This window comes from Beta vulgaris, chromosome 4, assembly GCF_026745355.1.
Source record: "Beta vulgaris subsp. vulgaris cultivar EL10 chromosome 4, EL10.2, whole genome shotgun sequence".
Classification (NCBI taxonomy): domain Eukaryota; kingdom Viridiplantae; phylum Streptophyta; class Magnoliopsida; order Caryophyllales; family Amaranthaceae; genus Beta; species Beta vulgaris.
The window spans coordinates 3,883,774-3,895,946 of record NC_079205.1 but is presented as its reverse complement, the minus strand read 5'-3'; the positions used below and the strand labels follow the sequence as shown (position 1 = coordinate 3,895,946).

At 38.7% G+C, this 12,173-nt stretch overlaps 1 protein-coding gene across 3 annotated transcripts; it reads left to right on the top strand.

Moving 5' to 3' along the window:
* The first annotated feature begins 3,376 nt into the window (after positions 1-3,376).
* Positions 3,377-11,876, top strand: LOC104891687 (uncharacterized). 3 transcript variants are annotated; one of them, XM_010677418.4, is made up of 6 exons: positions 3,377-3,576; positions 4,411-4,538; positions 8,975-9,144; positions 9,572-9,649; positions 10,180-10,324; positions 11,077-11,876. In XM_010677418.4, exons 1-6 carry the CDS (start codon positions 3,567-3,569, stop codon positions 11,500-11,502), a joined length of 957 nt encoding a protein of 318 aa, XP_010675720.2. In that variant the 5' UTR covers positions 3,377-3,566; the 3' UTR covers positions 11,503-11,876. The 3 variants fall into 3 exon arrangements, with proteins under 3 accessions (XP_010675720.2, XP_010675719.2, XP_010675718.2); XM_010677417.4 differs by having other exon boundaries at positions 3,377-3,651; XM_010677416.4 differs by having other exon boundaries at positions 3,377-3,681.
* Positions 11,877-12,173: the final 297 nt, after the last annotated feature.

Here is a 12,173-nt window from a genome sequence, read left to right as displayed (position 1 = left end):
CCAGAGCAATAAGGGATTGTCTGAAATCATTCTCCCTGGAACAAAGGCACTCTGGTTCTCCGATACTATAGTAGGGAGAAAAGTTTTAAGCCGCATAACTATAGCCTTCGAAGCTATTTTGTACAAGACATTACAGAGACTAATAGGCCTAAATTCAGATACAACAGTAGGTGATTTTACTTTTAGAATGAGAGCAATATTAGTACAGTTTACATTCCCAGGACAAGCAAAGTTATGTAAAATATTACTCACAAATAAAAATACCTCATCACCAATAATGTGCCAAAACCACTGATAAAATATTGCGTGCATACCATCAGGGCCCGGGGCTTTGCAGGGATGCATCTGGCTCAATGCGGAATAAATCTCCTCTTTTGTATAAGGCTTCAACAAAAAAATCATTAAATTCTTGTGTCACTGAAGGGCTCACAAACTTCAAAACTTCCTGCAAACTTTCATCGGATGGGTGTGACGACGTAAAAATGGTTCGGAAATATCCAACCACTTCCTCCTCAATATCATCAGCCTCCGTTTGCCACACACCGTCACTACTACGAATCCCCTTAATGTAGTTTCTTTGCTTTCGCTGGGACGCTTTGTGGTGGAAATAGGAAGTGTTCCTATCTCCATCTTTCACTTCCGCTACCCTGGATCTTAAGTACCAATAAGCTTCATTTTTTGCGTGTAAATTATCGAGCTCAAATTCAATTTCCGCACATTTCGCACAAGAAGCAGCACTGATAGGCTCCTGCTGGGCCTCATGGAGACGTTTCTCCACTTTCTCTATCTTTTTCTTCAAATCTCCAAACCCCACCTTACTCCACCCTTGAAGACTCCTTGCTACCGCCCTCAAACGGTCCTGAATCACTGCCCCATCCGCGTCATTCCATGCCCCTCGCACCACCTCTTCACACCCTTCATCAAGAAGCCAACACCTTTCAAACTTGAAACCTCTTCCACCCGGTTTTCTAGGCCCCTCCCTCATTGCACTCTTCATAAAGATGGCTGCGTGGTCCGAGCTATATCGAACCAGATGTTCCACATAAGCTCCAGGGTAAATATTACGCCACTCCTCATTCACTACCACACGATCAAGCCGTTCTCTAATGCGTGTCTCTGGGCTATTGCCTCTCTCCCATGTATACCATTGCCCAGTAAATCGCAACTCCCCCAACCTACACTCATCCAACACGTGCCTGAAGCCAACCATACTCATCCTCTCCCTATTCGCTCCTCCTTCCTTCTCATTGTAACTCAAAATCTCATTGAAATCTCCACCGAACATAATGGGTCCATCATATTCATCACAAAGCGATCTTATCAAATTCCAAGTCTTATGCTTATTTTCCTCTTCTGGCCACCCATAAACACCCACAAATCGCCACTGTATACCCCCATTATCCACAACATCACCACACATATGATTTTGGGAGAATGAGACGAGAGTTAGAGAAACTTTTTCATCCTTCCAGAACAAACACAAACCTCCTGACCTGCCAATACTCGAAATACCAACTGAACTAGAAAAACCAAGACGATCTTTTGTTTTTTCCACAATCTCTTTAGTAACCTTTGTTTCCGATACAAAAAATATATCGGGGGTATGTGAAGAACAAAGTCTCCTCATTTGACGAACTGTCCAAGTGTTACCCATTCCCTGACAGTTCCAGCACAACACATTCATTGGACCGGGCGGGGTTGGTGGTCTCCAACCTCCGCCTCGACAATGTTAACATCACTATCACTGTTTAAAGAATCATTAGTTTTCAACTTCTTAGCACCCAAATCACACTGTTCCTCAACCCCATCAATATGCATAACCTCCAAAATTTTCCTTTTTTCTCCCACCCATTATCATGAATTAGAAGATTTGGTGGGTCCCCAGGTACAATAACCTCATGTTTTTTCACCTTTTGTTTCACTTTGACTTTTTTAAACTTAGTGGCAGTGCCACCATTACCAGCAACAAATAGAGGAGAGAGAATATTATCACATGGGCTATGTATTACCTGCGTGCATGGGGTCTCAACTTGACCCCCATCCCCATCTGCATGTACTGCCCGAACACGTACCACATTGCCATCACCACAGTTACTCCGTGCCGCAACCAAGCTGCTATTGTTAAGAGATATACGCTGCTCCTGTAGCTTTGGTCGAGCACTTTCGAAGGTTATACTCCTGGCCCCCTTCAAAAATTCTTTTGCTTCCTCTTCAATCTTTTGTCTCCCTTTTCTTGGCGAGGCCCGAATCCATGAGCCCCATTGTTTCTCAACCTCTTTTTCTTCTACTACATTTGATAAACAGTCCCTTTCGATGTGACCGATTACGCCACACAAGTAGCAAAATGTGGGTAGTCGTTCATACTTTAACTCCACCAACACCGACCCCCCGCTTTTCACCGCTATTCTTTGGACTCGTTTAAGAGGTTTTGTAACATCAAGAAGAATTCTAAGCCGCGCCGACTTATCCCAGCCAATGTCATCCATGTCGACTTCTAATACTTGTCCAATACTGCCGCCAATTATTCGAATGTGGCTCTCGGATCGACTGCGCATGGGAAGGTTGTACAGTCGGACCCAAAACGGACATCGTTTCAGAACAATATCCGAAGGCTGAATGTCATCTTTTATCTCCTGTAACATGACCAGATTTTGATCGAAGGTCCATGGCCTCCCTGCCATGACCTTGTCTTTATCCCTCTTAGACGCAAATCGCACTACGAATAAGCCATTTTCTATTGATCGAAACGGGGCTCCTCTGGATATGGCCCAGATTTGATTAAGTGTTTTCTTCATTGCGTCGAAATTATAGGTTCGAACCGTGAGCACTTTCCCTACCAAAGTCAACTCAAAATCGTCGCTTTCAGAATTAGGGTTATCAAGAAACTCGACCACTGTATCTTCATCTACAATTATTTTTAGGCTCGAAACCCTAGAAACTATGTCATCCGCCATAATCAACTACTGCAATCCCAAGAAGGATCAGCAATCGAGCAGCAAAAATGGAGTCCCAATACTAAACACTCAAACCCTAGTCTTGGCTAGAGAGAGACTTTTTTTTCTCTTAAACTTTTTTTTCTCCAATTTGATTACACCTCTATTTCAAATTAATTGTTACACTTTGACATTTTATACTATTCACAAATTGCACTTTGACCCTTGTTTGTGATTTGTACGTGAATAAAAACATAGTCATGTAGGATCTTGTTAGATTCGTATTAATATGTATTTTATTAATATGTACTTTTTATAATTTTTACAAATACAAAACTAAAGATATATGTCCTCAAAGTTTTGCATTGACATGGCGTGAAAAATGTAAATGTAACAATTAATTTGAAAAAGAGGTAGTAGTTTATGACTATTGGAAAATTGGAACTACACAAATTCAGAATTCCCTTCTTCCAAGGAAATCCATGAAAATAGCGAACACTTAAAAAAAACACCCAAACAAATAAATACTTCGTCGTCAACGATGAACATATATAAGTCGGAAAATTCCATCTTCACCGATCACTCTCTCTGAAACTTCTCTAATACGTCTTCAATTCTTCAACTTCCACTCTAATGGAGAAAGGTAAATCTCCGGCGACCGCCATTGCAGCTTCTTTCCAAAACCTCGCGCTTAATTCCTCCTCCGAGAAATCTAGTAGTACAACTTCATCTACACCTTCTAAATTTCGTATGATATCTTTTGATCTCAATTTTTATCTTCTCTTTTTTTTGGCTGAATTTTTGTTTGCGATTGTAGTAGGTGTGCGAACTTGTAACATTGAATTGTTGATTGTGTAAATAAAGCTTAATTCGTGATCAAATTATGCGTTCTTTTTTTTTTGAATTGAAGTATGTGTAGTCAGTACTCAGTAGATGATTATCTGATGAGAAAGAATTTAGTTAATTCGAATGAATAATCATTGTCTTGATTTGATTCTTGTACTAAACAATGTGCACTGAATATGATTTTTGTGCAAAATTTAGCAAATTGTTGAGGACAACGTAGTTATCCTAGTTGATAGAATATTTAATATGATATTATTGTATAAAATATGATATTCTATCAACTAGGATAACTAGGTTATCCTCCACACGAATCAATTGCGAGACGAGTTTACGGAATTTTAGAGCCTGACTAAGTTACATGCATAAGATGCAACTACTACAATACAAATATACAATTGAAATTGATGCCGAACTTTTGTTAATGGTTATACACTTGTTTGGTTAGATAGTCTGGAAATTCATAATGACTTGAGTGGTCTTAACCGTAAATGTCCTTGGTGTATCAGAGTAGCGTATGGCTATAAAGAGACTTTGTTTGTAGTTATGAAGATGTCCTTGTGTAGATTGACCTTCCTAAACTGGAGTATATGTGGTATTGTATGAGCTTATTGATTAGTTTGATTTACTGCAGGCTTCCCGCTTGAAAGAACTAAGCCTCCAAGTTTGGTCAGCTTAAGTGTTGCTGTCATTGGGAAGCATTTGGAGGATCTTATTCCAGAGTTGGGCGAGATTGCCACTGCGTTTCCAGCACATATAAAGGTTCTGCTATTTTTTTCCCTTTACACTCGTATGACAGTCAATAAAATTGCAATTTACTAATTTATAACCCTTGGGCCATGAGGGCCGAGGTTGATTGAATCTTTGTGCCAATCACTGTTTAGGAGAGTCATGTCATATATTAAGTGTATCAGGTTACAGACTCATTTTTCAATTGTACCTAGCTGCATGTCTGGTGCGTAGGATCAAGCATGTGAATACGATGTAGCTGAATGTATCTTTTAAGTGTTTTATACTGTCACTAGCGAGAATTACATAATGTAAATAGCTCATTAGTCCTAGTTGTGCATGCCATGTGATGTGTACTTGTGGACAGAAGGTTTAGGTTAGAAAAGATAAAAATTGGCTCTTTTTGCACTTGACCTCGGATACCAGCCCTTGGATCAGTTGCTAGAATCTTTCCGAAACCACCTCAAGTAGAGCTATTGTTGTCCACTTGCTGGATATTGTATCTTGTGTAAGTACATCAAAATCAATCTCATAACCATCTTCTACTGTTTAATCACTCAATCCCTGCCTAAATATTCCAGCTTTCCTTTTCGATTTCTTACAAGCACCAGCAATCTGAATAATGAGGTGCGTTTGGACTCACTCTGGAGAATTCCTTCCATTCTGTGTTGAGTGTGTTCACACTGGTGTAGAAAGCTGATTCAAGATAAGGAGAATGCCTTTATTATGTTTGCCTTTCTCATGCCTGAAAGATATCATTGATATTTTGGATTAGTGTTCAAGCGGTTATCCTTCTCTCTATAGAATAAAGTTGTTTCTCTCCCATCTGTATGAACCAAAGTGTTCCAACTAATAGTATCAGTTTCTTTTGATAATAGGCATATGTTCTTTTGAAACAGTAGCAACACAGATTCTCGAACCATTTCAGTAGGGTTTGAATGTTTGTTGTCTTGCTACTGATAGTGTGTTGACTATTGCGTTATCCTTCCTATGATATTTTTTGTACTTCTAACTATCCCCTTGAAACAAAAACTATCGGCATTTATAGACACCGCTTTATCTTGCTACCAGCACAGAGATTGTATATCTTGACATATAAACTCTTGCGAGGAGAGTAGAATAGAATTTGGGATGTGCAACCTATTTTAGTGTTAGGCCCTCAATAAAGGCACACACGTGTCTTAATCCCAGCTTCCCAGCCACCAAACCTTTAAGCAATTGTTTCACCTTTCTTTTGTTTGATGCATCACCTATTCATCTTGTTTTAATTTCCACCAGAAAGCACTGATCAGTTTCTTTCCTTCCTCCTTTAGGAATTTAAAGATTGAGGGCATATAGGTTTATGGCTGAGATGATTTTATGGGGCACTAGTTTGTCGGATTGTGAAAATAACTTTGCAAATAGAGGAATCTATTTCAAAACCATTTTGACTCAATTTTTTTTTGTGCTATTGCCCACTTAACATTGGACCTTCCTAAGTCTTTGGATTTCATGCGTAGGATCTGTTGCAGCTTCTCTTTAAGGGCACTAGTCTTTTTCAGTTGTTTGGGCTACATAACACAAAACAGTTTCCAGACCATTTCCTTTGATGTATTCACAACCAGGTGTTTGCAATTGACTACGCTTCCCATGATCTTGCGTTGTGTCCACGAGAAAAATCGAGTTATCTGAGAGATGACTAATTTCAGGCCATCATTCGCCACTTCATTGCCCCAAAGAGGAGATTATGATTTGCCTATTGGTAAGAGATTTTGATAGAATCCCCAAGCAAAGGATGAAAAGATATTCATTTTTTTTGGGGGTGGGGTGGGGGAAGGATTACCCTTGCCAAACTGCAAAATGATTGATATTTTAGTGAAGATTCTTTGGCTAAACAAATCAGTTATCTTACTATTGAGACACTCCATAATCCAAGTATATGAAGCTTCCAGGAATTCTTTTCTTCTAATCATACATTGTATGAAACCTTTCTCAGTTTGTCATTAATTTTTGGGGAAGAGCAATATAAATCATATTTCATTCTTTCAGGAAAGTACCCCGTCCGAATTCTGAACAAATATCTCTGCTACTTTGTCACATACAGTAATATAGTATTAAAAATGCTTTGGAAGAACCCAGCAGAAATATTATCAGGTTCCTAGGAATTTTAGCCTTTTATAATAATGATTTTTTTTAGTCATCAAGCAATCTGATTGATGGAATAAGATTATATTGACTGAGGAGGAATATCCACCTCATGCAGGGACTTGAATGAATTTCGAAGTCTTCCAGGCTCCATCAACCACGTACTCTGAACACTTTCAATCTCGTTGTTCAAGCTTCTATATGTTGCACTTTGAAAGAAGTACCTTTTAACTCATTATAAAAATGCTTTTCTCCTGATTTCATCCCGCTACTGGGCTCCATTCACGTGGACCTTCTTAGCTTTGTGAACTACGCATCCCATAATTGTCTCTGTTTAGACTTGTAGTACCTACATCATTCAAGACGAGCTGACTTAATTGCCCTGCATGCAAGAGATTTCGAACATGCACGAATTTCTTCGTTGTTTTCCAATTAGGTTTTTATCCATTTATGGTCAGCATGGTCTGCACTTCTCTGAATTTGAGATCAACTTTAATATGTCTATGATTTTCTTTCTTTTTCCCCTTGTATTTTTTACTGTGGTTTTAAGAAGAATGAAGCTGTGGTCAGTAACCACTATCGGATGGCTTGCGAAAAAGTATCTGTCAACCCTTCTTGTCCATTTGTTCGAACATTGAGTTTTATAGATTCTTATTGTACTTGGGAATGTAACACTCTTTTCTAAGATGTTGAGTAAATATTATTATTGGCTTCCTAATTCACAAACTTAGCCAGACAAAGATTAACTTTTTTTCTGTTGCGGAACCCCAGTTATAATGCGAATCCTTCTTAAGCAGCCATAAACAATAGTTGATCAGCAACTTGCTTGCTTCTTTTTCTGCCAAGAGAAGGACTAAGTGGTGGACGAGTGAGTAAACTTGTGGACCATCCAGCTCAATAAGGGACTTTTTTGAGGCAGTCCCCAGTTTCCATTGCCCAACAGTTCCGTGAGAGAAGCCTTATTCATACTTTGGAGCTGGATAGATGGCTTCCTCCCCCCTCCCCCAATGGTTGCAGTCTTACCCTTGAGTCTTGCACCCTTGCCATATACCTTACAACTGACACCAGAGAACCAGAGGATCTAGTACCTTATTAGAATTTCTTTTGACTATTCAGCAATCAGCACTCTACAAGATGTAGTTTTTTGTCCTCTTAAGTTTAGGTTTTGCATACGGTGATGAAAGGCCATGGTATAGTAACATCTCTGCTTCCAAGCTCCAACAATTTCTCTCCTAAATGCCATGATGGAAGGCCATGGTATACTTCTGCTGTTCCCAGACAGTTCTCTCTCTTCTTTATGAAACTCAGATGGGTCTCCTGCCGCATCACCTTCTTTCCTCTTAGTCTTTTTCTTCTCATTACCCTTTATTGTAACCTTCCCTGTTTCTGGCCCTCGTCTTAGTACCCCTCTTCCAGACTGTTGCTTTACTCCTCTCCACTCCCTCAGTAGAGAATTGAGATAGCATTGTCCTGCTCCCCAAATTTCCTATTCCCATCAGAATTCTTTTCCATCCCACCCTTCTCATCTTCTCGCACCTCTCCTGTGCCCCATCCGGCCATCCCACTTCTTTATGTGATTCCCGTCCAATCGTTGAACTGTGGGCTTACAATGATTAGAAAGTTATCACGTGATAACGCCATACGACTGCTCAGATAGGAGAGGAACTACAGAGTTGGCTGGACCACAGATTTAAGAAGTGGCAAGTATCAGTTGGGAATGGTGATGACTTGGTTAGTGCAGTTGTGTCTTTTGCGAAGGATCATCTTTAAAGTTAGGGGAAGGAACCAGGCTTGAGAAGGATCTGAATTATATTATATAGGATTGCAATTCAACAGGCCTTAGAGCGCACGCCTCGAAATCAATAATTCCATTTTAGGTGCTACAAAGAGTCAGTAAAAGTGTGTCTAGGGTAGAAACATAAAATCCATGGGGCTAAGAAGGCTTTGAATGCTTTTTTTCTTAAGCTTGATGAAGGCTTTATATTTAATAGGCCCAATGAAGGAAGGTGGGCAAGGCAGGTTTAAGAGTTGGGAGTATGACTGGGCCTCATTATCTATTTTGGCTATTCATCTCATTAAACAAAAAAGCGGGAAAGATTTGGTTTCCACATAGAGGAAGGAAAGAGTTGAAATAGATGGACTTGGGAATTTAGATGGAATGGTCCTCTTAACTTGTTAACAAGTGGGTCTATATTTATTACAACTTACAAAATTGAATGCTTCAGTTTACTGATTTGTGAGTGATAAACTGATAATAGTTTTTGTCCTGAAGAATGTGTGCTCATTTGAGTTGTTTCCTCAGATTTGTGTTCTCACTATTTTGTTATCGATGTCGTACATTTCAGATGGCAATTGCTGCAATTGCTAGGAGAAAAAAGCTTTTGAATGATGAAGTAATCATCTCTCTCGCTGATGGCATCTGGCAAATCCTTGACATTTCTTGTTCAGATATCTCAGATTTTGGTCTTGCAAAAGTGGCAGAGACGTGTAAAAATCTACGTGCAGTGGATATCAGGTTGATTATTTGTGTGTTAATTGGGAAGACTGTTAATTTGAGTCAATGAGTAATAAAAATGCCGCAATCACTTAAGTTTGGAATATTACATCAAGTCTTCTGGGCTACTTTTTGATAACTGGTCAGATACTTAGTAGCTAATCTCAGTCCTGAGGTGAACTGATGCAGAAGAATATTTTTTGTAGTTTGTTACTTATTCAAGTTTCTAAGAGTTTTACATATACCTTCCCATAGACACTCTAAATAAAATCTCCTCCTGTAATTTAATCAAGTTACATGCCCTTTAGTTGAAGATGATTGTGAATGTTGATGCAGCCTGTAACATATTGTGCATTCTCTAGGTTCCTTCGTTAGATTTAGACTGCGCTTACATCTGTTTTTGTTGTACCTGTTGTATGAAAATGATAAGTCGGGTCTTTTCCTACAGCCAATGCAGCAGAGTTACACCTAACGGTGTCTTTCAACTGGTGCAGCACTGTCATTCTTTGGAGATATTGAGATGTGGGTATGAACTAACTTCAATCTTTTAGCTGTAATGATCATTTGTTATTTATTTGAAGCTTCACTTTTACCTATAATCCTGTTCAAGGAAAATGGTTGAGATCTATATTTTAAAAGGCAGGAAAATAGTACTCGACGAATGTTCAGATGTAAACATAGTGTTGCGTAGCGTTTGTGCCATCAACCAAAATTATTTTAATCTGCAGAACATACGTTATAGTGGAATATACTGGTAATTATAGTAATATAAATGCTTTTAATTCCACAGGTTTGAGAAGTTGCTTGTTGCTAACTGCTTTTTTTTTTTAAGACATGCAACATTTGTCATTTTAGCATACGTTATCGCTCACTTTCATCATATGGGCCCTTCACCTATTCTCTATTTCACGTCACCTTACTATTTGTGCCAATTGAGAAATGTTGCATGTACTAAAAATGAATTGGAAAGTTTTGCCAATTGTTCTCTATTGCCCCCGCATGTTGGTTTCTATATGTTACTTGGGAGAAGAGTGTGAACCAAACTTAATCTTGCAGAGGCTGTCCTCGGAGTGATTACACTGCAAGAAGATGCTTGGGTTTGTTTAAACCAGAGTTGAACAATTTAGAAGGAGATTCATGGGAAGAACTTGATACAGCAGAGATCACTCATGGTGGACAATCCTTGCGGTGGCTTGTGTGGGTATGTTAATGGTCTTGCTTTCTAATTCATAGCTGCAAAACCTAAATCTTTACATACAGCAGCAGCATATAAGTTATCAAATGATATAAACTATGGGACAGAAAACAATTCTGTATTGTATTAGTTGCTTTTTTATTTGTCAAATTAACTTTGTGTTCTTTCTTCTTGAGCGAGCTTCCTTTCGCGTCCAATTGTCCACTCTTGTTAAACTTCTACATAATTGCGTACTTTTGTGTTCCCTTTCTGAAACTCCTGCAACCCTCACATGCTGCCATGTGGCTGCAGCACCACCAAAGGTTGATATTGTGTTTAATACTCCCCATCTTCCCTAGTAGGGCATATTTGACGGGAGGTAAGCGTTAAATGTTTTTTTTTCTGATTGGAGATTTTCAAGGATTTGAGCTAAAATTGCAATTTGGTCCCCACTTTAAAACTTTACATTGACATACCAATGTCATCTTTCTTTGAAGTTCAATAAGGGTATTGTCAAGGTTAATAACTTTAAATAAAAGGTGGTCTATTGTTTTGGGGAAGAAGTTGCATTTATTCAAAGATTTCGGATTCTGGACCTACCTCTCTTGGCTGCATGCTAAATCTCAATTCCAATCTACTTCTTTGGTTTTCATTATCTGTGTTGTTTTTTTATTAATGGCATGAACTGGAAAATAATTGACTTTAAGAGTTATCACATTTAAGGCCTACCTTTCTACAGAACCAATATTCATGGCTAACTTTTATCGTGCTGTTTTCAGCCGGATATCGATCCTGAATGTTTGGAGAATTTCTCCTCTGAATGCCCTCGTGTCAAGGTAAACCCACAACATTCACCTTTTGGCTACAAGGGAGTTGCCGTTCCTAAAGGAGCATGGCCGGATACAATTTTGGATGATCACATAGTTGAAGATATTGACCCCAGTACATGGGCATCGTGTAGACCTATAACAAGGATTCTACCAGTAGTTACTAGTCCAGAAGTAGTTACTAGTCCAGAAGAGTTGTCCATGGCTGAGAAATTTAGGCTAGCATTTGTAGAGCGAGATACGAGGCTAGCCCCTAAACGAGCCAAGAATGTGAGACAACATCAGCGTCGTGCAGAGAGAGAGTGGATGATGAGTGCGGAAGCTAAAGCTGTGGTTCTTGCTTCACAAGCAAACAAATCATTACGTGGTAGAAACTGACATTGTAGTTCTGCTTAGTGGCTATGCTTATTCCCCCTTCCCCTTTCAGCCGCTTCTGTTGTGTTTTGCTGTTTTTTCTTGTTCAATTGTATAATATTATTGAAGAACAGAATGTGGGGGAGATTATATCTGTCGAATTTGTTCTATCGTCATAGTAATGGACTTGTACAGAGGAGTTCATAGCTGGGGAAAGATTTGTGTTGTCAGAATACCACATATGAATATGCAGATGAGACCACAAAGTTCATAAACCATCTTCCTTCGTTACATATTATGTATAAAGCTTTGACTTTCTACACGATTCACAAATTTCATTTTGACTATCGTTTGTAATTTATACGTGAATAAAAATTTAGTTATGTAAAATTTTGTTAGATTCGTCTTAATATGTATTTTTTTAATATGTACTTTTTATAATTTTCACAAATGCGAAATTAGAGATATGTCTTCAAATTTTTGCATTGACATGCGTGAAAAGTACAAGTGTTGCATATATTATGAAACGGAGGAAATATATGTTTTTTATGGCCACCTTAACTTCAATGTTAATTTGTTATACCGTTGTAGAGTGTTATTGTCCTTTCTGATATGCCTATGATGAATGCCAATGATTACAGAAAACGTGATACTTCAAACTCGAAATTGACTATCATCGGGAAATAACAAACAAA